The sequence below is a fragment of the Apus apus genome, chromosome 20, assembly GCF_020740795.1.
Source record: "Apus apus isolate bApuApu2 chromosome 20, bApuApu2.pri.cur, whole genome shotgun sequence".
NCBI lineage: Eukaryota > Metazoa > Chordata > Aves > Apodiformes > Apodidae > Apus > Apus apus.
In genome coordinates this window covers 485,481-509,622 of record NC_067301.1, presented here as the reverse complement: position 1 = coordinate 509,622, position 24,142 = coordinate 485,481, and the positions used below count along the sequence as shown (strand labels likewise).

Genomic DNA, 24,142 nt, shown 5'->3' with positions numbered 1-24,142 from the left:
GGCCGCCGGAGGAGCCCATCATCCCCGCGCCTTTCGCGTGGGCGGGCAGCGGGCGGGGAAAGGGGACACACGTGTGGCCAGAGGACCGCGGACGGCAGCGACTGCAGCCGCGCCAGGGAACCTGTTGGGATCCCCCCGGGCCGCCCCAGGTCCTGGCCGCAGTCCGACAAAGTCTAGAGGCCCTGGCAGGGGCCGGCGGGAGCGGCGCGGGGTCCCGGGCAGCGGCAGCGGGCAGCCGGCGCGCCGTCGGACGGGGCGGGCGGAGGGGCGGCCCCGGGGGAGGAGGAGGAGGAGCCGGCGGGGCAGGGGGGCGGCGGGGGGGCAGCGCCGCGCAGTGCCAAGCGGCGGCCGGTGCCGCCGCCCGGGGCCACCGCCGGTGCCGCCGGTGCCGGTGCCGGGATGGCGCTGGAGCGGGCGCTGCTGGCGGCGCGACAGGGGGACGTGGAGGCTCTGCGGGGGCTGCGGGCTGCCGGACTGCTGAGGCCGGGGCTGCGGGACGCCCTCGGCGCCTCTCCCGCTCACCACGCTGCCCGCGCCGGCCGCCTTGCCTGCCTCCGGTACCTGGCGGCCGAGGCCGCCCTCCGCGGGGACACGCGGGCGCGCAATGGGGCCACGCCGGCTCACGACGCCGCCGCCACCGGCAACCTCGCTTGTCTCCAGTGGCTGCTCACGCAGGGGGGCTGCGGCGTGCAGGTGCGAGCGGGGGCGCGGGGGATACGGGGGGGAGGGCAGGACCCTCTGGGGGGCGGGCAACCGGGGAAGCGTTCCCCGGACACGCGTGAGTGGCAGCAGCCGCGGGGAGATGGTTGTGAGTGGAGCCGAGGTCCCCGTCCTGCAGAGCGGTTGGCAGCCGGGGGAACCCCCGACATCCCGGGGCCCCACAGACCCTCCAGTGCCACTGCCCCTCCCGGGGTTACACAACGGCGGGACCGGGCGGTAAGCTGCTTGCCCCGGAGCCGGGTGCTATCGCCATGTGACGTGCCGGCGGCAGAAGCGGCAGAGGAGGAGCTGGAAGCGGGGATTAAGCAGGAAGGACGGGGAGGACTGGGTCAGCAGCTTTGGCGACCTCCTGGCGGGGTCCCAGCTCTGCCTGCGGCCCACAGAGTGTGCAGAGTGGCACAGCAGGGCTCCATGGTGAGCCCCCACAGGCAGGGGCTGCCCACCACTAGCAGAACAAGGGGGCTTTGTGCCACACTCACTGGGAGGGCAGATGCACTAGTTCTGTGGTGCATCCCCTTCCTTCAGCCTTGCTCTGGGCAGACAGGAATCCTGCTCCCACCAGGCCACCCTTCCCTGAGCCAGATCCTGGCTGGGGGATGCCCCATAGCCACCTCTGGTCCCCCAGCGCCGATGGCTGCCCCGCTTCCTCCCACAGGACACAGACAACTCTGGTGCCACCATCCTACACCTGGCAGCCCGCTTCGGTCACCACGAGGTGATCGACTGGCTCCTCCGCTTTGGGGGCAGCGACCCCACAGCAGCCACCGACACGGGAGCACTGCCCGTCCACTATGCTGCGGCCAAAGGGGATTTCCCTTCCCTGCGACTCCTCCTGGGACACTGCCCAAGGTAATGCCCCGAACTGCTGTTGGCTGAGGCAGGGGCTAACTACCCACCAACAGGAGAGGGGCAGACGGGAGCAGGGTGTCCACTGCTGCCCCATTCCTCCCTCCCTCTGGCCTCTGGGCAGGGTGCCAGTGCTGGGGACAGCCACCACAGCCACCCTTGTCCCCCAGCTCCAAGGGCAATGCAGTGGTGTTATCAGCCTGGACAGCCGGCTGCGCCCTCTTTATGGCCCAGAGAGAAAGGGCGAGGAGGAGAGAGGCGAGCGCTGGCAGAAATATTGCTGCAGGCTGCCGGGTTGGCTGCCGGGGCTCCTGGTGCAGGGTGATAACACAGCCGCCTTTGTCCACCCGCTGTTATGTAAATGGATTAGGCTGCCCGCCGAGGAGAGGCTGCTCCCCATGCTGGAGGCCACCTTTCTGCTTGCCCAGGGCCATGGGCATTGTTGCTGATGGCAGCCCCCCCCCCCGGGTAGCAGCACTGCAGCAGCATCCCTGCTTCACCTCCCAAGCAGGATCTGGGGCCAGGCTGGTCCCAGGGATAGTGGCATGGCAGCCCCCCAGGCATGTGGTGCCAAGCCTTGCTGCAGGACTGCAGAGGTGATTAGGTGGCCCCTAATCTGATTTCCCATGATGGAACAAGGCTGCTAGAAATAACCCATGGCCTCGGCCGAGGTGGAGGCTGGGGCAAGCCAGCTTGCATGGTTGGCTTGGGGGCTGCGGATGCCAGGGGTGTGCAGCTCCCTCACATCCAGGGGTGCCAAGCCAGCGGGAGATGAACTGGAGCTCAGTCCCCCCTGTCCCTGGGTGACACAATCCTAGATTCTCCAGACTTCCCCTCACCCCCGTGGCACCCACTGCCCACCCCTGTTTGCTGTCCACAGCCTCCCTAGCCTGTTGCCCTGAGTGCTCTGGCTCAGCCTTGGGGATTCACCCCCACAGCCCACAGCCCACAGCCCAGCCCTGGCCCAGCCACAACAATGCTTGGTGCCCATGGTGTGGCACAGTGCTGGCTGCAGCCCTCCCGCTTTGGCTTTCACACTTTTTGCTGGGGTTGCTTTGCTGCTGTCACCGCCTTCTCCCTGAATTATTTAGGGCTGGCCTTGCTCCCAGCCCCGCGCCTGCACGGAGGCTCTGTTACAGCCAGGAAACCCAATCCCTGGGTGCCACCGCAGGATGGTGGTGCTCCCAGCCCACCTTCACACTGGGGCAGCCGGTGGCTCGGCGTGGGGTCCAGCCATCTGGCAAAGCAGTTTACCATCACTTGCCCAAGTGGCTTAACCCCCTCCTAATTAGTGGGACATGGCAATCAGGGGCTGACCATGTGCCTGTGCCCCCACTATCCCCCTGAGTCCAGCCCAACCTGCCACCATCCCTGTCCTGGCCCCAGCTCTGGCTTGGGGAGCAGCGGTGTGCCAGTCTGGTGCGGTGGCACCGCAGGGCAGGTGCCCTGCAGCACAGCAGGGTGAGAAGCCAGCGCTGACCACGGTCCATCTCACTGTTACAGGGATCAATTATTAAGGGCCCTCGATCATTGCGATAACAGAGCAGAGTATTTATTGCTCTTCCTTTTTTAAATATTCAACAGGGGTTTTTTATGGAGTGCTTAATAAAGCAGCTTCCTGCACAGTGGGGATGTGGGATGCAGGATGTGGGATGCAGACTATGCGACTGTGAGATTCAGGATGCATAATGTGGGATGTGACAGTGCCAAGGCCCACTGTGGGGGTGGGGGATGCCTGAGCCTGGCAGTGGGGCTGGCAGGGGGCAGTCGGGCCAGTCAGTGCCATGGGGCAGCTTGGCCTTTCCCTGCCAGCTCCCCCATGGCCCATGCTGCCTAAGCTGCTTATGTAAAAATACTGCAAAATGGCAGCATCCAAAAACAGCCGGAGGAAGGAGCTTAGCCTAAGTGGGCTGATTAACTTAGTGACCTCCCGCTGGAGCCACTGCAGGGACCCTGTGGAGACCTACACTGCCAGCACGTCCCCTGTGCCCCTCTGTGTCCCACGTCCCCACGTACCTGTACCTTGCGTGTCCCCTGTCCCAGTGTGTTGCTAGCAGTGGTGGCAGCAGGTGACAGGTGCTGTGCCCCACTTGCAGCACACTGAGTGCCCAGACCAAGACAGGGGCCACCCCACTGTACCTCGCCTGCCAGGAGGGCCACCTGGAGATCATCCAATACCTGGTGCAGGACTGCGGGGCCGATCCTCATGCTCGTGCCCACGACGGCATGACACCTCTGCACGCTGCTGCCCAGATGGGCCACAACACTGTCATCGTCTGGCTGGTAAGCACGGGCTGGGCGCAGCGTGGTGGCACGGCGTGGGGCTGGCAGGGCCGGCACTCATGAGCCCACCCACGTAGATGAGCTTCACAACTGTGAGCCTGTCGGAGCGGGATGCCGAGGGGGCCACAGCCATGCACTTCGCTGCCAGCCGCGGCCACGCCAAGGTGCTGAGCTGGCTGCTGCTGCACGGCGGGGAGATCACTGCTGATGGCTGGGGCGGCACGCCGCTGCACGACGCTGCTGAGAACGGAGAGCTGGAGGTGGGTGCTGGTGGCCAGCAGAGTGCTGGGAATGGAGGGCCTCTTCCAGCCCTGCCACTTGCCCCCACTTTCCCCAGTGCTGCCAGATCCTGGTAGTAAATGGCGCCGACCTCAGTGTTCGCGACCAGGATGGCTACACAGCAGCCGACCTCGCTGACTACAACGGCCACGTCCACTGCGCCCAGTACCTGCGCACAGTGGAGAACATGGTACAGCAGTGCCCAGGGAGTGTGGGGAGCCCCCTGCCACCCCACCTGCTTCCTGACCACGTCTCTGCCAGCAGAGTGTGGAGCACCGCGTGCTGTCGCGAGACCCCTCCGCGGATGGGGAGTGCCGGCAGCCCGACTCGGGCATGTCATCACCCAACACCACATCATCGGTGCCCCTGGCACGCTTTGAGGTGGGCTCCCCTGCCAGCACCCTCTCCAACTATGACTCCTGCCACTCCAGCCAATCCAGCACCGGGGAGAAGAGGGGCGGCCCTCCAGGGGCCCCCGCTACCCGTGAGTGTGGGGCTGGGGGACACGAGGCGGGAGGTGCAGGGTTGGCAACTTCTGACACCCTCCCCTGCGCAGGGGTCCCTGAGCCAGCGCTGGCAGACATGCAGGCCTACATGGACATGCTGGACCCTGAGACGCGGCCACGGGGCCGGGGACCAGCGGGCGAGGGCCTCCCTCCACCGCCACCCCCTGCTTTCCCCCCACCACCACCCCCACCTCCCACCAGCCGGCCACCCCCACCGCCCCCTGGCTACCCTGCACCCGCGCCCCCCACCACCCCCCACACTGCTGACATCTACGTGCGGGCCAAGAACAACCTGCGGCACGTGGAGAGCCAGGCGCTGCGCCGAGAGGTATGGCCCCACATCAGCCATGATGCCCAAGGGACATGCCACCTGGGAGGAGGCATGCCACTGGACACCCATGGAGAGCTGTGAGCTCAATGGCACTGGGAGGGGACAGCCTCAGCTTGAGGCCACATGCCCACAGCACTGGCAGGCACTGGGGGGCTCAGCTGATGCCAGCAGTGAGGGCACATGAGCCAGGGACAGTGATGCTACAGTGCCCCGTGGCACCCGGTGGTCTGGCCACACTGCCATGCCCAGCACAGGCTGGTGTGCGTGACCACCATTGCAGCTGTGGCCACGTGTCCCTGGCAGTGCCACCATCACCACACCAAAGCTGGGCGTGGGCAGCCACGCAGGTGTAACCTGAGCGGCTGGCTCCAGTGTCACCTGCGCTGCAGGTGTCGGGTGGCACAGCCGGCGCTGCCAGGAGCTGAGAGAGCTCAGCCGGGTGCACAGGTAAGAGGGGCGCAGCCCCCTAGGCGGGCAGGGGGCACAGGGACATGGTGGGCTTGTGGATACCCTAATCCCTTGCCATGGCTGTTGCCACCTCACCAGGGACAGGAGCGCAGTGCAGGGCCATGGCTGGGGCCCTGGCAGAGCTCAGCACTGTGGGGATGGCAGCATGTGGGAAGGGGTCTCGCAGAGCAGTGAGCGCCAGGCCTGTGCAGGGCTCAGGTCCCTGCTGTGCTCATGCATGGCTGTCTCCTTAGCACTTACCAGGCTTATGAGCAGCCCTGTCCAGGCCACAGAGCCAGGCTGAGGGTACAGACCCTCACATCGGAGCAGGCAGGGTCTGCAGGAGCCAGGCTGGGCACAGTGCCCAAGGCAGCTGGAGCAGGAAGCTCAGAGCCGGCACTTGTTGACTCAGCTGGGGCCAGCAGCAAGAGCCAGGGCTTGCTGGGCAAATCCATGGGTGGAGGTGGCACATGGGAAAATGCAAACAGCGGGGCCCCTGGCATGGGCAGCAGGGCTGGGCCGCCATGGCACCCCGAAACCCGAGAGGGGGCACGGACCCTGCAGCTCTGGCACTTGGCAGCATGACCTGCAAAGCCACTGAGGTATGTGCCGGGGTGAGCCAAGGCTGCACTGCCTGGGAGCCCCACTCAGAGGAGGTTGGATCTGGGCCCCAGCCCACAGGATAAGCTCCCAGTAATCCGTGGGGCCAGGGCTCGGCACTCCTGTTCCCAGGGGGTTATCCCAGGGAAGGTTTGGCCGGGCTGCTGGCCACCAGCCACAGGGTCATGGTGCCAGGTGCTGATGGCGCATGCTGCCACCCCAGCATGTAGCCCCCAGTGCAGTCTGGTGCCAGGCAGACCCCCACAGAATGTGCTGGTTGTCCCCCCAAGTCCAGCATCTTCCTCACTGCCACCCTGGGCAGGGCTGTGCTGAGCTGCACTCCTGGTTGCAGCTAGCATCGCGTGAGAGCAGCCCTGAGGGCCTGCGCCGGGCCGACTCCACCCGGCGCTCCAGGACCTTTGGCAAGCAGCCGAGCACCGGTGACTACTACAAGCACCTGGGGCACGGAGCAGGCGAGCAGCCTGGCCCCCGGCGGATGGCCCACAGCGAGGAGGTGAGCCCCAGCCAGTACCACCAGCTCGCATGCAGCTCAGTGGCACCAGGCAACACGTGCCCACTCTCTCTTGCAGGCATCACCCATCTCGGCGGACACCATGCGCAATGGGGAGAGCCAGCCTGGTGCCGAGTTGCCGCCCCCACCACCACCTCCACCACTGCCTGAATCTACCTGCCCACCGCCCCCACCGCCCCCACCACCGGCCGAGACCCCCGCTGGACCCCGCCGCTCCTCCTCCTCCACGGGAAGTAAGTGGCAGGATGCTGGGCGGGCACGGGGAGCAATCCCGGGCACCGTCCCGTCAGCTGCGCCGCAGCGCCGGCCGCCCCAGCACGTCTCCTCCCGCGGTGCTCTGGCCGCCTGGCTCCTGACGGCCTCTCTGTCCTTTTCTCCTCCGGTGTCGGCGCGGGGGCCCCCACGCCCACCCGCCCCTGCCTGCTCTCACTGCTGGCTGCTTCTCTTCTCTCTTGTCTCGCGGTGGCCAAATCCTTCCTCTGCCACGTGCCCCGCGCTGCCTCTCTGCTTCTTCCCCTAGGAGGAAAGGCGCTCAGGCAGATGAAGAGTAAGTACCCTGGGCCCGTGTACCCCTGCTCCAGGGGCACAGCTAGAGGGGCCCGACCTGCACCATCCAGCGCAGGAGCCACAGGGCACTGATGGCTGCCGTGATCGGCAGCTGCCCGCGGAGCCCTCGCTGCTGCGTCGCCGAGCTGCCGTGCCATGCGGGTGCCCCAAGCACCAGCGCGGGGCTGCCGAAGCCGACGGGCAGGGCTGGGCAGGCAGCGGGGCCCCCCCCGGCCCCCTGGCCCCGCACACAGAAGGGCCTTTGTTTGCGCTCAGCCGGCCGGCGTGACCCCGCCACGTGAGCACCCAGCCGCTCCCCGGCTCGGCCGCCGCTCGGCCCCCGCTTTATTAGCGCCGGCTCCCGGGGCGGGGGGCTCAGCCGGCGCTGGATGGCAGCTCAGCCCCTCCGGGCCCTCAGCACCCGCAGCCCTCGGGCCCCAGCGCGGCCGAGTGGGGCGAGCGGGGAGGGGGCTCTGCCTTGGCGCAGCAACATGGGCTGTTAGGGACCCTTACATGGCTGGCACGGACGGTGGGTGCTTGCGGGGCAGGTGGCAGGAGCAGCAGCGTGGGCATCACTGGCAGCACTGCCGTGCCCCGGTGCCATGCAGCTCCCGGGGCTCACAGCTGGCAGTGGGGCTCGCTCCGGCTGCTGGTGTGTCGCTGCCAGGGGCTGTGGGGTGTCGGGGGTCCAGGGCCCCCGTGAGGTGGCATGGGGCCATCCTGGTGCGCTGGAGCTGCTGTCAGGCACAGACCGCTTATTCCGCAGGCAGGTCAGTGCAGTGCTGCAGGTGGGGAACAATCAGGGTTAGGATGTACTGGGGTGCTGCTCTGGTGGGGTCCCATGGACCCAGAGAGCCATGTTCCAGGGTGCTGGTTCCATGGACTTAGGGGACTGGGTGCCAGGAGGCTGCTCCAAGGGGCGTCCCAGAGGGTCTCAGTTTTGGGGGATAGTCAGCTGGCCACCCCACTGCCCCCATGCCCCACAAGCCAGTGGGGAGCCAGGGAAGGAGGGGTGCTGCCAGCAAAGGGGTCCTTACTGCCCACCCTGCCTCCCTCCAGGCACCAAGTCCTTCAACATGATGTCCCCCACCGGTGACAACTCAGAGCTTCTGGCCGAGATCAAGGCTGGGAAGAGCCTCAAGCCGACACCACAGAGCAAAGGCTTCACCACCATCTTCTCCGGCAGCGGCCAGGCAGGGGCCAATGTAGGTGGCAGTCGGGGGGGCGTAGAGCTGGAGGCACGGTGCGGCACCGCGGGCACCCACCCTCCTGCCCTCCTTCCTCGACAGGCGGAGTCGCCGGTGTCCTCCCCGTCACCCACCAGGACACCCACCCCGCCGGCCACCCCCGAGGCTGCCGGGCCGCCACGCTGCCTAACCGGGGGCTCGCCAGAGCCGGTGCTGAATGGGAGCTCACCGGTGCCGGGTGCCGGGGCGGCGGTGGAGGCGGAGGCGCTTGTGCCGAGCCACGACGAGCAGGGCCGGCCCATCCCCGAGTGGAAGCGGCAGGTGATGGTGCGCAAGCTGCAGCTCCGCATGCAGGAGGAAGAGGAGCAACGGCGCAAGGTAGGGGGGTCCCGCGTGCCGTGGCGGCGAGTGCGGTGCGGGCACAGCCCAGCAGCTCAGGACCCGGCGAGACGGCGTGTGTGGCATCGCCCCCAGCTGCCAGGGGCTCCTGGATGCCTGGACCCCCCCACCTGCATGCAGGGGCGTTGCACCCTGGGGGTGCCGCGCATGGTGGCGGCTGCGGCACGAGGTGCGCGTGGCACGGCCTCAGGAGCCCCTTTACCCTCTTTCCCGCCGCAGCCCGGGAGCCCCTCGCCACCCCCATGCCGGTGCGGGTCGCCTGCCCACAGGGGCACGCCAGGACCCGCCGGGCAGCCGATGTGGGAGGAGGACGTGCGGCGCCTGGAGAGGCAGCTGGGGAGCCTGCGGGTGATGCACAAGGCACAGCCGAGGTGGCCGGAGGAGGAGCTGCCGCCGCTCCCAGTGCTGCCCGCTGCCCCTGCGCCCCGGCACTTGCCCCGTGCCCGCGAGGACCTGCTCGCCCACGGCAGCCAGCCCCCCATGCTGCCAGCCACCCTGGGGAGCGTGGGGGAGCCCGGGACGGGGAGAAGGGCAGGCAGCCCTGGCTCCCAGCTCGACGCTCGGCGCGAGATCCTGGGCTGTGGAGTCTCCGTCCGCAGCCTCAAAGCAAACTATGAGGGGCCTGTGGGAGTCCCCGCGCCCCTCCCCAGGGTCACCAAGCGCAAGCGAGCACAGCCCCCCGGCAGTACCCGCCAACCTGTCCTGGAGGAGGAGTATGGGGATGGGGCACCGCGGCGGAGCCGGCTAGCACCGCCGGAGCCGAGCATCCCGCGGGAGCGCACCGAAGTGCACAAGGAGCGCGCAGTCTTCCTCTTCCTGGAGCACTGGAAGAAGCGGGCGCAGGCGGCGGTGGCTGGGGAGGAGCGTCCGCGGCAGCCGGGAAGGCGGCGGCCAGCGGCGGGGCGGCTGCTGGCCCGCTGGAGGAGCGTCGCCCGCCGCGTCCCGGGGCGGCAGATCCGGCGGCTGAGCCGTGCCACGCTGCTGTACTGGCCCCAGCACTTCCTGCCCCACATCGGTGGCTCACCCATGCCCTACGACAGCCTCCCGCTCGACCTCTTCATGCTGGGCTACTTCCAGCTGCTGGAGATGCCGCTGAGCCCCGAGGAGCGGCGCTTCCGCCACCTCCTCTGCTACGAGATGTTCGACCGCCTGGGCAGCCACAGCTGGCACCGCGTCCGCCACTTCCACCGCACTGTGCTGGAGCAGGTCGAGGCTGGCCACCGCCACTGGCTCGATGGCTTCGAGGACCTTGTGCAGGAGTTTTTTGGGGACAGCCCCACCATGATGGCGGAGAGCCCACCAGAGCCCAACAGCATGGCCCTGAGAGGGGAGGGGGCAGCAGTGCCACTGCCAGTGCTGGAGCTGGGCGAGTTCAGCGAGGAGGACGTCTGCCGCTTCATTGACCGCAGCTTCTCCTTCTGGAAGGAGAAGGAGTCGGAGATGTCCGACACCTGAGCTGGGCGGGATGCTATGGGCTGTGCTGCTGTGTGACATCAGGCTGGCCAGGAACAGACACCAGAGGCAGCCGGGGGCAGCAGGACGCGGTGCCCGGGTGTGCTTAGTCACCTCTGTGGCTCAAGTGGTGCCGCTGCTCAGCTCAACACAGGGCTCGGTGTTGGTTCGCGCGGCCCCAGGCCAAGGTTGCAGTGTGCCGCTTGCCGTGGCTGTGTGTTGTGCGGGGATGCAGCGCCGGGGCTGCTCTCCCCTCTGCCGTGGTGTTTGTGGTGCCGGGGTGGCGTGGGCCCCAGCGTGTCAGTGCAATAAAGCTGTAGTGTGCTGCGAAGGGCTGCCCGAGCCGCGCACTCCTTCCTCCTCCCTGCGCCAGGGGCGACGATGGCGAGCTGCGTGCCGGTGAACTCCGCCATCGCCACGCCGGGAGCGCAGCTGAGCCCGGCCGCCAGCAGGGTGTGGTGCCACGCCGGGGTGATGCCACTGCCTCACAGTGCCGATGGCAAGAGCAAATCACTGGCCGTGCCAGTAACACAGCTGTCTGTTGCAGGAGAAGGAGGAGGAGGCACGCCTGGCCAGCATGCCAGCCTGGAGGAGGGACATCCTGCGCAAGAAGCTGGAGGAGGAGAGGTGAGCTGGGGCCAGGGGCAGCTGCACTGACTGGCTGCCCCCATGACTCCACTAACCCCGCTCTTCCCTTTGCTTTCACAGGGAGCAGAAACGGTGAGTGCCAAAAGCCCCTTCCCCGGGCAGGTGGGTAGGCACAGTGGCTCCAGCAGCTCTGGTGACCGTGGTGCCCTGTGCCTTCTGCTGCTGAGCAGGAAAGAGCAGGAGAAGCTGAAGCGGGAGGAGGAGGAGAAGGAGAAGGCACAGTCAGAAAAGCTAAGGACTCTTGGGTACGATGAGACAAAGCTGGCCCCCTGGCAGCGGCAGATCATCCTCAAGAAGGGGGACATAGCCAAGCACTAACCACACCACACCACGCCCTGGCTCTTCGTGGCGGGAGGAGGCTGGCAGGTCCCACCACGGACCAGGATGGAGCTCGGCACCCTCCTCCCTCCGCAGACAGCCACATAGCCCGACCTGGAGGAGCCCCCACTGCCACCCCACAGGCACCCGTAGCCCCCATCCCACTGCCACCAACCTGCCGCTATCCTGTGCTGCCCTTGGCAAAGCAAGCTGCCATGGCATGGGGCATCCCGGCTCCTCATGCACCGCCGGGCTTGCCATGCCACCCGGCTCCCTGTGCTCCCTGCTGGCACCACTTGCTGTGGTGGCTGTGGCGTGCTAGCCCCACTCCTGCCCCTGGAGATGCTGGAGGCCAGCTCCTGGCTCACCTCCTGCCCATACCACCCATCTGTCCAGCAATTAAAACGATAAACCCTGCCCGCAGTGCCCCGCGCCTTCCTGGGGCTGCCCACACCACCCCCCCTGTCCACACCATTCTGCCATGGTGCCCCCATTGCCAGTACTGCCTCTGTCATCCCTATCACCTGCGGTGGCCACAGCACCAGTGGTGGCCCTGATACCAGCAGTGTCCCAGTGCCTGGTGCAGTCCTGGGAAGAAAGGCCAGGGGCTGGCGGATAGAGAACGTGCCACTTTATTGGGGCAGGGGCAGGCGCGCCCAGCAGCAGGCGGCCTCGAGAACTCTCCCATGGATTTGCGGCGGGCTCAGCAGTCGCTCGTCCCGCGAGCGGCCGGGCACCTGGCATACCAGGGCACAGGGTCTCCCTGGCCCTGGGAGCAGAGGGACATAAATAGGGATGTGGTGGGTGGGAGGGGACATAAAACTGACATAAAATGTCTACACGGCATAAGTAACAATACTTAGGGGTATGGCTCTGCCGAAGCACCTGTGGAGGTGCCAGGACCTCCCTCTGCCGGGGTGGCAGGGCTGGGGTCAGGGTCCCACCAGCAGGCTCCGACGCAGCGCCTCGGCGCACCCAGCGAGCTCCATGCGCTCCAGGGCAGTGAAGACACGGTCAAGTGTGGCACTGGTCTGCTGGCACCAGCGCTTCAGCATCTCATACTGCTGGTCACGGATGTGAGCCACCTCCAGCTCCACCAGCTCGATCTCTGCCTCCCGCAGCTCCAGCACCCGCATGAACTCCTTCCAGCGCCGCACCGGCACCGCATCGATGACCGTGTAGAGCTGGCTGCCCTGCAGCAGGGTGCTGCGGGGCTCCAGAGGGGCAGAGGGCTCTGCCTCACCCCGCGGCCATGCCGTGGTGCTGGGCTGCTCCTGTAGTAAGGCCCGGTGCTCGGGGCTGCGCCTTGCTGTGCTGGTGACACACTCCATCTCCTGCGGGGAACACAGCTGGGTCCAGCACTGACTGTCCCATCCCTGACTACTGACCTGGCACAGTGATCTGGCCCCAGCCCTGGGTGTGGTGGTGGCTGCCTGTGCTGTGTGTAGCGGGCTGTGTGCTGGGGCATCTTGCCGAAGCCGCTTCCTCTTGTGGTAGATGACGAGGGCACCCAGGAAGAGGGGCCCAGTGAGTGCCAGCAGAACATACTCCAGCCCCGAGCCTGCAAGGAGTGGGAGCATCTCCATCAGCCAGGTGGCACAGTGTCCCCCACAGCACCACCCCCAGCTTTGCCACCCCCGCACCTGGGCCACTGCCGCACACCCGCTGGCACTCCTTGCCGCATGTCTCCGGCGTGCTCCTGAAAGGAGAGAGGAGCTATGGCTGCTGTGCCATGAGCCCTGTGTGAGTCCCTGGTGGGACATGGGGTGGGTCAGTGCCTTACGTGTGACATGGCCGGCACTCGCCACCCTCAGCATAGTAGTCAGGCTTGCAGCTGCCACAGACAGTGTCCTGTGTCTCTGAACCTGAGGAGACAGTGGATGTCAGGCAGAATGGCACAGCCAGAGGTGGCACAGCTGGCCTGGTCACGCTGGGCTGGCTGGCAGCACTCACAGGGCCGCTGGATGAGCCGTCCAGTGCATGGCTGGCACTGCTGGCAGGTGAAGTCGTCACAGCGCTCATCGAGGCAGTCACGGAAGCGGCCGGGCTCACAGCCACAGGCAACGTTGCTGGTAGCCGAGCAGTTACTCAACACACTCTGAAAAGCTGCAGGAGATGGGCAGCGAGTGGCACAGCACAGCACCGTGCAGAGTGGCACGGCACTGCATGGCACAGCACCGTGCAGAGTAGCACGGCACGGCACAGCCTGGCATGGCACACCACTGGCTCACCTTGGCGGTCACACTCGTAACAAGCCTGGCACTCGGTGAAGGTGTTGGGCTGGGCACGGAAGGTGCCGGGGGGACAGGGGGTACAGTCACTGTCGTTGCTGTGGTTTGAGCAGGGTCTGCTCAGGAATGTCCCTGTGGGAACAGTGGGGTGACAGGGAGCACATGCCCAGGGGTGCCAAAGGGCACTGTGCCATGCCAGGATGTGCTGCCTGGCTGGCTCTTACCTGCAGGACACTGGATACAGCACTGGTGAGCCCTCTCGATCCAGTTCATGCCAGCAGGGCAGGGGCGTCTGGTGGCGACCCTCCGTGGGCGGGTGGGTGGTCGCACAGGGACCTGATGCCCCAGGAGCCCGGTGCAATTCTGGCACCCCAGGGGTGGTGATTCACTTGCTGCCAGAAACAGCGTTGCCAGAATCACCTGTGGGCAGGGAAAGGGCAGGGTTGCAGGCAGCTGGGTGTCTAGGAGCCATGCATCAGGTCCTCACTGTTCCGGCCCTCCGAGCTGGAGCCAAGCCCAGCTCAGTGCTGTGTGGACCCTGGTGCCTGTGCTGGGCAGGATGGCTGGAGCCACAGCCCTGTGTCCGGGAGCTATGTGGGTGCATGGCCCCAGAGCCAGGAATGTCCCACAGCAGCCCCTGCAGTGTGCTTCCCTTGCCACACCCAAGCAAGTGGCTTCCTGCTGGCACTGTGGTCACCGTGCCACCCACTGCACCCAGGGGCCACTGTTGGGTGCCCCTTGTGTGTTCTGAAAAGGGTGCCACCAGGCTGGCCAGGCAGGGCCGGGGAGGGGGAGCTTCAACCACCCGTCACCACCATGTCCTCCCCCACCTCCAGGGACAGGGATGAGGGGTTCAGGCACATGGGCCAGCAGCGGTGCTGGTGTTCCTGCCCCTGAGGCAGGCAGCCAGGAGAGGCTCCGGCAGCCGGGTGCGGGAGGGTTAACATTGCTGGCATTGACTTCCCTGGCGTTTATCTGCCTCGCAAAGCAGGCGATTTCCTCCCCGAGAGGAAGCCTTGTCTGCTCACGCTCTCCTCGATGCTATCGCTCCTCGTACGTGTGTCCCAAACTAGGTCATTACCACCCCCCTCCCCCCGGTGCTGCACCACGGGGAGCCCCGCTCCCGGACGGCCACAGCAAGGGGGTGCCCACGCCAGCACCCCCACCCCGGGGAGGGCCGCGGCGCCGGCAGCGTGGGCAGGGAGCCAGGGGATTCCTCGCCAGGGGCTGGATTTCCCAGCTGCGATGGCCCCGATTACAGCAGCTGAATCATTTTCTATAAAACTCGCCGCCACCAGTGGACTGGAAACCGCGCACGGGCCGCCCGCCTGCAGCGCTGCGCCGGCGGGTCGGGGCGGCTGCCTGGGCCCCAGCTGCCACGGCATGTCTGAGTCACCCCGAGATACAACCTTCCCATGGCAGGGCCCGGGCAAGGCGCTGCCTCTGCTCCCACACCAGGCAGAGACCTGACAGCACAAGTACAACCCCATGGCGCGGTGGGGACAGCCAGCACTTCCCGTGCTGTGCAGGCACTATCGCTGCCCATAACACAGCCCTGCCAGGCCTCTGCTCCCACCGCCCCTGTGCCGGGGCAACCAACTGTGCAGCTTTGGGATGGCTCCAGCTGCTGCCACCATCAGCAGCCCCAGCTGTGCCCACAGCTGTTTAGCAGTGCCCTGACCACAGCCCCTTGGCTGAGCCCACAATTCCCACAGCTGTTGTGGCCCTGCCTGTGGTCCCCAGGACTGCGCCCCGCCGCAGGTGCTTTGGCGAGGCAGACCCCAGCTTTCAGCCAGCAGGCAGGGGGGAGCATTTTTGGCACTGCTAGCACTGAGCTTACCCACCCCCCCAACTCCTCCAGATCCCTCATGACCATGGCCCCAAGGCACCCCGCAGCAACTGGGGCAGTGGGACCCCCATGCCGCCACACTCACCCAAGCAGCGCCCAGGCTCTTCATTCTTGCGGCCGATGTGGCTGGGTCATGCCGGGGGAGTGAGGGGAGCAGGGCAGGGGGGGAGGAGGGGTGTCGGGGCAGCTCAGCGCCCAGACAGGGTGCCCCAGCACCCCATTGCCGCCGCCAGCAGCCTGCGACGCGTGGTGAGTGAGTGCCAGCCCTCCCCACACAGGCTTTTACACCCAACTGCGGCAGGAGGAAATGCTTTTTTGGAAATGAGTCCAGGGGGTGCGAAAGCACATGACAGGAGCGCGGGAGGGATCTGCGCTGCCTTGCCATGGGCCGCCCAGCCACCGCCCTCCCAGTCCTACTGGCACAGACCCACCACAGCTAGGGGGTGGGGGGGAGCAGGGAGCAGTGGTGACCCCTCCTCCCCAGGGCTCCATCCCCACCCTGAGCTCCAGGGCACAAGCCTGGAGACACCCCAGCCCCACCACTGTACCTGCACCAGTGGGGCTCCCTCAGCTGCACCGTGTGCCCACCCCAGTGCTGCCCCACCACTGGGTGCCAAGCGGCCGAAGGAGAGGCAACAGGGGCACCACTGGGCACCAGCTGGGTTTATTGCTTGGCCAGGACACAGAGCACCACCTGGCACAGGATGTCAGCTGGTGCTCCAGCCACCACCACATCTCCTACAGCTTCCATGCTCTGGCACCATCTGCTGCCCTCCGCTACTGGCCATCCCATCACACAGGGGATGTGCCCACACAGGGGCAAACCCTGCCCCAGCCAGACCCTGGGGTCACCACCTGCTTCAGCCCAGCACCATCCCCTCCTGCCACCAGCCCCAGCCTCCTCACCACACCGCCCACAGCACAGTGCCACTGGCACTGCATCCCTCTCATCACCTTCCCCACTTATCATGGCCAACGTTGTCATTGTTCCTTCCTTGCCCATGAGGGCCACCCCACAGCCCCAGGACTGCCTGCCCAACACACCACGGGGTGTGGTTGGGCCCTGACCGACAACCCTCATCTCTGCAGACAAGGGTTTGGCACAAGCCACGTGCCATGTCCATCTCCACTCCAGGGAGAAGCAGGCAGCCCCGTGCTGCCCTGCCTGGGGCACGTCTGTCCGAGGGGACCAGTCAGTCTGTATCCCCATCGTGTCTCCACCAGCGTGGCAGCCCAGTGCCTGCTCTGCCCGGCCCCGAAGTTATGCTATGGTTAGAAGCAGGAGCAGCTCCCTGGCATGGCCACACGTCTGTTGTTGCCACCCCGCAGCTCTCAGACCTCCCTGCAAGAGACAGAGCAGGGGGAGGTGCCCTTAGTACCAGGGCCCAGCCCCTCGTAAGGACACAGGAGGGTCAGAGGAGGCGGGCAGGGGTGCGCTTACGAGGCAGTCAGCGTGGAGTTGAGCAGCAGCGTGGTGCTGAGCCGGTAGAGCTGTGCCAGGGTCAGCTTGCGGTGCTGTGCTGACTGCGGGTCCGAGAGGGTCCGGCGGGCAGCGGGCGGTGGGTCTCGACTGAGCTCCCCAGGGAGGGACGTTGGGCTCTCCAGCGGCTCCTCTGGCTCCGAGAGCTCGGCAGTGGAGCTGCCACTGCTGCCATGGGCGGCTGAGGGGCTGAGAACTTGGCTAGTCTGGGGTGGGCCAGCACAGAGGTCGGAGAGGCTGCGGCTCTGGCTGAGGGGGGCCAGGGGGCCAGGGGGCAAGAGCTGGGGCAGACTGGCCTCCGACTTGGACTTGAGCACCCTGGGCGGGCAGGGCAGGAGCTGCACGGGCGTGCGGCGGCGCAGGCGGGGGGAGGGGGGCCGTGGGGCCAGAGGGGGCTCCTTCCCCTCTGGCTGCTGGCCGAAGTCCCGCAGGGAGGAGGGGGAGAGCGTGCCATAGGCACTGTCGATGGAGGATGAGCGGCAGCCACCAGCTGGTGGGGGGGCACCATGGGGCAGAGGTACAGGCAGGGCGCCTGCCGGCGGCTCCTGGGTGGCGGTCTCGGCAGACGTGCCGGTGCCGACGGAGGTGCTGGTGCCGACAGAGGAGCCGTCCGAGGCTGAGCCGAAGGGCCCTGTGTCCCAGTCCGGGGAAGAGAGCTCACCGCTGCTGTCTGCCACCACCACAGCAAGGGTCTCGGTAGAGCCATCAGAGGGGCTGCAGGGACAGCGGGGTGAGGAGGGGGCTGCACCAGGCTGAGGGGTGCATAGGGCCCCCCCTCCTGCTCCCTACCACTGCTGTGAATCTGGGCTAGTGCTGCCATGGCGCTGAACAGTGGGTGAGCTCGCAGCTGAGGCGCCGCTCTCGCCATCCTCCTCCTCCTCCTCATGCTCCTCCTCCAGGCGCCGGCGCTGCCGCAGGTGCTGAAGCAGGTTCTGGGGAGGGAGGAAGAGGCATCAGAGAGGCAGGGGGCACCTGCGGGACCTCCGCCCGCCCCCCCCAGCCCCTCACCTGGGCGTTGCGCACAGCGTCAACCCAGCTGCGGCACAGCGACTGCCCGCTGGCCTGGAAGGTGTACGCAGCCACAGCGCTCCCCAGCTCGTTCAGGTAGATGAGGAGAAAGGACCCTGCAGGCAAGGGCCATGAGTGGTGCCCAGAGACCCCCCACGGTCCCCATCACCCCTGGAGTCACTCACCCGGGTCCCTGAGCTCTCGGCAGACAACCTTGTCTATCAGCAAGGGCTGACGGACTACCTTGGTGCGCTCAGCCTTCTTGAGGGGCTTGGTGATGAGGAAGAGGTCAGTGAAGAGGAAGCAGTAGACATCCATCTAGGGGTGAGACCAGGGCCATGGGCATCGGCAGGCTCGGCAGGTGGGCAGGGGCTGGAGTACCCCGTCCCCCACAGTCCTCACCTTGCTGTCTTTACCTTCCCGCATCCGCAGATTGCCCTCGAGGAGGAGCTGCCGGGTGTCCTCCGTGGAGGTGCCAGGGATGGGGGCCGTCAGGTCCAGCCGAAGGAACTCCTTCAGCAGCTGCCAGGAGGCCCCAGCATCAGTGGCATGGGGTGGCGTGGCATGGCATGGGGTGGCATTGAGAGACATGGCATGGGATGGCAAGACATGGGGTGGCTTGGCAGCTCTGCCATGCCCAGCCTACCTTGTCTACCTCATCAGAGCTGCCCTCCACCACCTCGTAGGCATCGATGCGGCTGAGGATGGCAGCCAGGCGCTGCTGCTCCTGCCGCTGGCGCATCCGCGAGTTGACGTGGTTGATGAAGCGCTCCACAGAGCTAATCTACAGCCAAGACAGTGGGTGGAAGGGGCCAGAGGGGACCACCTGCCCCGCCACACCGTGCCCCCAGCTTCTTACCATGGTGGCGATAGCGTCGTGGGCACGCGGATCATCAGTCTTCTTCAGCACGGACTTGAGGAGCAGCGGGTACTTGGTGAGGCGCTGGTGGGGCTTCACCAGCATGTCACTCAGCTTCAGGCGGCTGCACTGCTCATGCTTCTCAGCCCACTGCAGAACACAGGCATCAGCCCCGGCCCTAGCACCTGCCCCAGCTCCCACCTGCTCCCCTTACCGTCACGTAGGCACGGAAGAGCTCGCTGTCCCGCAGCAGTGCACGCATGTACTCCATGCAGCCCTCCTCCTCCATGCAGTACCGCATGTAGGGTTCGAAGAGGGAGCCGAACTGGGGGGCAAAGGGGGGGGGGGTCACAATGGGGCATGGCGTGGCACAGCCCTCTGCTGCGGCATGGCATCCCCACTCACCATCTTGAAACCATTGAGAAAGTCAATGGGGTTGAGCAGTGCCCCAGTCTGGCGTGCCTTGGCCAGCACTGGGGCCATGACACTGCGCCACAACTGGCAGTGCAGCCGGATGATCTCCCCAATGTTGCTGAAGAGCCTCTCAGCATCCACCTGCAGGGTGAGGTGGGCAGCTGGATGGGGATGGCAGGCTCACCTGACAGCACAGCCAGGCCAGGGTCTCATCCCAACCCAGGGGTCCCAGCCCTGCAGCCCCCCGCTGCTCACCTCACAGAGCAGCCCCGACTCCTGCAGGTTCAGCAGGCAGCAGAGGAAGAGCTGCAGGGACAGAGGGGGAGCTGGTGGGCTGCAGCCAGGGCCCCTGACCCGCCGCCATGGCGTGGCACAGTGCAGCTGCTGGCACTCACATCAGTGATGACTTTGAGCTTGCGGATGTAGGTGGCCTCAGTGTGCAGCAGCTCCCAGATGGCTTCCTGCTGGTGGCACTGCCGGCGTGACAGGCCCTGCCAGGCCAAGTGTCAGCACCGTGCTAGCGGCTCGGCAGAGCCACTGCAGCCCCCCAGTCCCCTACCCTACCTCTGCGCCCTGGATGATCTGCTGCCAGCTGTCCTCCAGTGCCAGCCCGGCCTCGTCCCCATCCTCCTCCCAGGAGTCACGGTCAAAGCAGAGCTGGGGCGGCAGCTTGGGCAGCCCGAAGGTGCTGTAGGTGTGCAGTCTGCTTGCCAGCTGCTCCAGCTTCTCTGATTCCTGGCCGAAAGCATGGGGCAGAGCAGCTGGGTGGGGGGCTGTTGGGGATGTGTCATGGTCCCCCTGGCCCTGCCTACGGAGCCAGGGGGGATCAAGCCCCAGGGGACCTATTCTAGCTCCCTAGCATCGCTGTAGGCAGCTCCTTCACCCCCTCCCTGCACCCACATCTCACCTACCCGCCCCAAGGAGCTGGTGCTGGTGCCAGAGCCGAAGAAGCCACTGAAGCGGCTGGCAGCGCGGTTCTTCCAGGTGTCGGTGCCATTGGTGGGCAGGGAGCTGCTGCTGTGGGGGGCCAGCTCGGGGCTGGGGATGCTGGTGTCCCCCAGGAACTCTGTCATGTTCTTCCTCCGCCGGCCCGGAGCCTGCAGCAGGGACAGCCCGTACCCTACTAGCTCAGCACGGTATGGCCATGCCACTGGGATGGGTTCAGTGGCATGGTGCGAGAGCAGGGCCAACCTTGAGCACCCATGGGATAAACAGACACCCAGATGATACCCTCAGGCAGTAGGGCCCCCCTCGGACCGTGGGGAAGCCCCGGGCACGCTCCCCAGCCCACACTGACCTGCCTACCTGCATCCTGAGGCCCCGGGCGCTGCCTGACAGAGCCCGGGGGGTTGCGGGCAAGGGGCCCCGGCAGCGGGGGGCTCAGGGCATCCTGCGGGCTCAGGGCATCCCGCGGGGCGCAGCAGCCAGCCGAGCCGCCCGCCCAGCCGTGCTCCCAGCTCAAACACAGAGCTGGAGCCGGACAGGCTGCGGCCGGGCTCGTCCGAAACAAAAGGAGGTGGGGCCAGCACCGAAAACCTAATTTCCCTCCTGGGCAGATAAGCCACCCAGAGCCGAACAATTCACCGGCAGAGATCAAAGCCCCCGGGCCGTTCGCGGGAGCTGGGTCACGGCCAAGCGGCTCCCGCTGCCTCCCGCATGTCCCTGGGCCGTGCCGGGACACGGCTGTGCCATCTCCTCACCCCGGCACAAAGGGCAGCGCCTGCCACGAGCCACGGGATGTGTCACGCTGCCGCCACCGGCACAGCCCCTTGCCCTGCCACGTCCCCGGCCCCAGGCGGGAACAGCCACCGCCGGCACCATCCCCGTTACTCACCGCGACACCGTGTCCCCAGGAGCCCTGGCCGCTGACAGCCCCATCGCCCTGCTGCAGCTCATCTCCTACCTGCCCCCAGGAAGGCAACTGGGACACGGACCCCTGCGGGGGTGGCCGGGCGCCCGCTGGCCTTCCCGCGCCGCCGGGGCCGTGCCGGTCTCGCAGCCACGCGTCGTAGTGCTGGACGCGAGCGGCCACCAGCCCTGGCCACACAGCCAGCCTGACCCCTCCCGGGGCTGCCAGCGCGGGGTCGAGCACCGCGGCCCCCCGCCGGCATCCCCCGAGCCGCTCCCCACGAGTGTGGCAGCCGGCTCCCACGGGGAGTGGCGGCCAGCCCGGCCCCACGCCTTATCTGGGGCCAGGGTCCACGGGGCAGGACCGAGCTGTGCTCAGCAGCTGCCAGGCACTGCGCCGAGAGGAGAGCCCGGGGCCAGGGCGGCACCGGGCGGCTGCCACCGCCGGGCCCGGGGCTCCTCTGCCTTTGCTCTGGTGCCAGCCTGTACATGGCACAGCCCCGGGAAGGTGCCACCGGCTGAACTGCCACGCCTGGCACAGGGCACTGCTCTTGCACTACCAGCACAGCCAGCACAGCCCAGCCAGGAGCTGAATTGGCTCTTGGCAGCTCCAGGGGTGCCTTCAGCCCACAGGAGATGCTGTGCCACTGCCCCATGTCCCTGTCTTCCTGGCAAGAATGGCTACAGAGGAATCCCACTCCCTGTCACCCCCTTACCCAATGCCCCTGCCCAGGGCTGGCACCAGCACTCACCAGGCTGTCTGTGCCATCCTGGTGTCCCAGCTCTGGCGTTGGCTCAAGGAGGGTGGTGGTGCAGGCAGGGTGCAGGATGGGCAAGCTGGCTAACCTGGTGTCCCACGCTGTCTGCACCACTTTAAGCTCATCCCCAGGCTTGGCTGTGGAAACACTGGGGAGTCAGAGTCCCCTGGGAGCACCAGGGTGGCCAAGACTCCCACTGGGCCCCCACCACACCTTTCACCCTCAGGTAGTGCCCCCCAAAGCGGTACGCCTCAAACTGGAGGGACAGTGGCGTGTGTGACTGGTCCAGGAAGATGTCCACTTTGCCCAGCTCGATCCCCTTCCTCTCAAAGACTGGCAGCAGCACCTCCCTGTGGGGACACAAGTCCCATGTCCATCCCTGTGTCCATCCCTGGATCCATTCCTGCATCTGACCCTGGCATACTCACCCCAGGGACTTCTTCTTTGCTGCTGGCACAATCTCCACCTCAATGTCAACACTGAGGTCAAACTTCAGGGTGAAGCACTCTTTGCTGGGGTCCTGTGGGGAGGCAGCAGCTGCTCACCCAGGGGCTCCTTCCAAGTGCCCCGGGGAGAGTGGCCAGTCCCTTACATCTGTGTGCCTGCGCCAAGCCTTCTTCTTGGGCAGCTTCAGTGCTGAGCTCCTGCACTCCCTGTGGGCACAGGGTGGGCAGGGTGATGGGGATGCCACCAGCAGGGGATGTGGCAAGGATGCAGAGGGTACGTGCAGGGCTGGGGCCTCACCCTCTGCTGTCCACCGGTCCCTCCTCCTCCTCCTCCATGTCAGAGGCAGGGCTGGTGCGTGGGGGGCATGAGCGCGTCGACATGTTTCGGGCCAGAATGGAGCCTGCAAAAGGGCATCAAGCTGTGCTAGGACCCCCAGTCCCACACCTGCTCCAGCTGTGCTGCACCAGCCCCGAGTGTATTCCCTTCCCGCTGCTGCACCACAGCAGCCCCGAGCACATCCCAGCAGGAGTTGCAGTGCCTGGCTCACCTTGAGGGGACAGGTCGAAGCGGATGCAGCCGTCAAAGTGCATGGCGCCATGGAGGCGGCCAGCGCAGGGCTCACACAGGCCAAGGGGCCCGCGGCGGCTCAGCTGCTGGCACTCCAGGGGCTGGCATACCTGTGGGCACATGGGTCAGCCGGGCACGGGCTGCGCAGGAGCCACTGGCCGCCGCACGCCGGCAGGAGGGAGGGGCAGCACCATGAGCAGCAGGGACCTCCTTCCCACCCCAGGCTGCTCCTGGCACACTGCTCATGGGCAATGTCAAGGCCAGAATGGTCACGGGGAAAGCAGCACGAGCAGGACACAGCTTCCCCATTCTGAGTAGGGACCCTGGGAAGCCACTCCTGGGCACAGAGAGGAATCAGGAGACCAAGGAACAGCCACCTACACCCATGCCACCCGCACCTTGCCAGCTGCCGGGGAGGCTGCGCCCCCGCACTGCAGCCCCTTTGTGCTGGCGAGAGCAGCGTCCCCGCGGCAGGACGGAGGAAGTGAGAGTCTGCGGCAAAACAATGCTCCAGGCCGGCGCGTTTCCTCTGATTGTGTGCCGGTCGTGGCCACAGCCCCAGCCCCACCGGGCATTCACAGTGGGTTATTTTTAACCCCCCAGCAGGGCCCCCAGTGCTGTGGACGGCCCGTGACCCCTGTCCAGCGCCTGCCTCGCTGGGGGCTGCAACTGGCCCCAACCCTGGGGACTGCAGTGCCACCAGTCACTGCCACTGTACCCAGCTGCACCGCCAGCGTGTCCCTGCATGGGATCACCACCCTGCAAGCAGAAGGGTGCAAGAAGCTGCCGAGGAGGAGCACGTCCTGCCTGGGCTTGCCTACAGTGTGCCGTGCTGCTGCGGGGAGGAAGCGCCCGTGCAGCTCCAGCCACCCCCGCTTCCTGCCCCCCTTCCTCGTGGCGCTGCTGAGGTCAGAAATGACGCGGTCCCACCACCCGCGCGCTCCCCAAGGGGCCACCAGCCCCTCCGCAGCACCCATCAGCCCCTCTGTGGCACCCACCAGGGCCGTACCCTGGGCCACAAGGCAGCCCCAGTCCTGCCCAGGATGCCCCACGGCCCTGGACCCAGCCTTCCCCTACCGTGTGTCCCAGCCCAACGCCATCATGGCCATTGCAGCACCTGAGAGATGGGGAGCACAGCTACAGACTCCAGGCAGTGACCGCAGTGGCACTTGCTCAGTGGATGCTCCCCGGCACCCTCAGCAGCCACCTGGCCAGGAGGCAGGGCTGCCCAGCCACCCTGTGCCAGCGGCTAAGCCCTAGGCCTGTCCCCAGAGGAGGGGCCAAGCAGGATGCCCAAACCCCTCTGCCCATCCCAGGGACTGGCTCCACCAAGCTCCCAGCACACAGCAGTTTTACACTCAGCAGCTGCCCCACAAAGCAAGGGGTGACATGATGTAGCTCTGTGCCATGGAGCCCCCAGCCTGGCTTGGACCCCCCACACCCCACTCTACCTTCTGGGTGCTGTTGGTGGTCTCTGGTAACAATGCTGGGGCAGCCTGTTCAGTCCCTCCCGATGGTCCCGGCTGCACCCCAGGGAGGCCACAGCCCAGAGCCACGTGTTCCCCACTGGCGCTGGCCCTGCCACCC

The 24,142-nt window shown here is 66.7% G+C and overlaps 3 protein-coding genes across 4 annotated transcripts; 1 reads left to right on the top strand and 2 right to left on the bottom strand.

Annotated features, from left to right (window-relative positions):
- Positions 1-399: 399 nt before the first annotated feature.
- Positions 400-11,498, top strand: ESPN (espin). Of its 2 annotated transcripts, XM_051637300.1 has the most exons (15): positions 400-693; positions 1,376-1,569; positions 3,663-3,849; positions 3,927-4,109; positions 4,187-4,318; positions 4,393-4,645; positions 4,709-4,986; positions 6,392-6,526; positions 6,603-6,777; positions 7,065-7,091; positions 8,150-8,295; positions 8,380-8,655; positions 10,676-10,755; positions 10,837-10,848; positions 10,947-11,498. In XM_051637300.1, exons 1-15 carry the CDS (start codon positions 400-402, stop codon positions 11,092-11,094), a joined length of 2,520 nt encoding a protein of 839 aa, XP_051493260.1. In that variant the 3' UTR covers positions 11,095-11,498. The 2 variants fall into 2 exon arrangements, with proteins under 2 accessions (XP_051493260.1, XP_051493261.1); XM_051637301.1 differs by lacking the exon at positions 7,065-7,091.
- Positions 11,499-11,730: 232 nt separating this feature from the next.
- TNFRSF25 (TNF receptor superfamily member 25) lies at positions 11,731-16,177 on the bottom strand. The gene is made up of 7 exons (XM_051637668.1): positions 16,081-16,177; positions 13,550-13,807; positions 13,326-13,457; positions 13,048-13,200; positions 12,878-12,959; positions 12,738-12,793; positions 11,731-12,655 (listed from the first exon to the last, which is right to left on the bottom strand). Exons 1-7 carry the CDS (start codon positions 16,175-16,177, stop codon positions 12,027-12,029), a joined length of 1,407 nt encoding a protein of 468 aa, XP_051493628.1. The 3' UTR covers positions 11,731-12,026.
- Positions 15,823-22,637, bottom strand: PLEKHG5 (pleckstrin homology and RhoGEF domain containing G5). Its single transcript, XM_051637581.1, is given in 20 exon segments — positions 15,823-16,516; positions 16,616-17,368; positions 17,444-17,598; positions 17,600-17,778; positions 17,848-17,980; positions 18,065-18,184; positions 18,309-18,446; positions 18,522-18,671; positions 18,736-18,846; positions 18,927-19,076; positions 19,191-19,241; positions 19,331-19,426; positions 19,500-19,670; positions 19,847-20,032; positions 21,536-21,678; positions 21,755-21,891; positions 21,970-22,061; positions 22,134-22,194; positions 22,286-22,388; positions 22,536-22,637. Coding segments are annotated over 20 exon segments (2,982 nt in total). The 5' UTR covers positions 22,579-22,637; the 3' UTR covers positions 15,823-16,506.
- Between the last annotated feature and the right edge of the window lie 1,505 nt (positions 22,638-24,142).

Coding starts and splice junctions, on each gene's coding strand:
- TNFRSF25 (XM_051637668.1), bottom strand. CDS start 16,177: ATGGGCAAGGAAGGAACAATGACAACGTTGGCCATGATAAGTGGGGAA. Junction 13,808..16,080: donor ACTGTGCTGTGGGCGGTGTG/GTGAGGAGGCTG, acceptor CGGAACAGTGAG/GACCTGATGCATGGCTCCTA. Junction 12,656..12,737: donor GGTGTGCGGCAGTGGCCCAG/GTGCGGGGGTGG, acceptor CACTCCTTGCAG/GCTCGGGGCTGGAGTATGTT.
- ESPN (XM_051637300.1), top strand. CDS start 400: ATGGCGCTGGAGCGGGCGCTGCTGGCGGCGCGACAGGGGGACGTGGAG. Junction 3,850..3,926: donor ACACTGTCATCGTCTGGCTG/GTAAGCACGGGC, acceptor CCACCCACGTAG/ATGAGCTTCACAACTGTGAG. Junction 4,987..6,391: donor GGCCCCACATCAGCCATGAT/GCCCAAGGGACA, acceptor AGCAGCCCTGAG/GGCCTGCGCCGGGCCGACTC.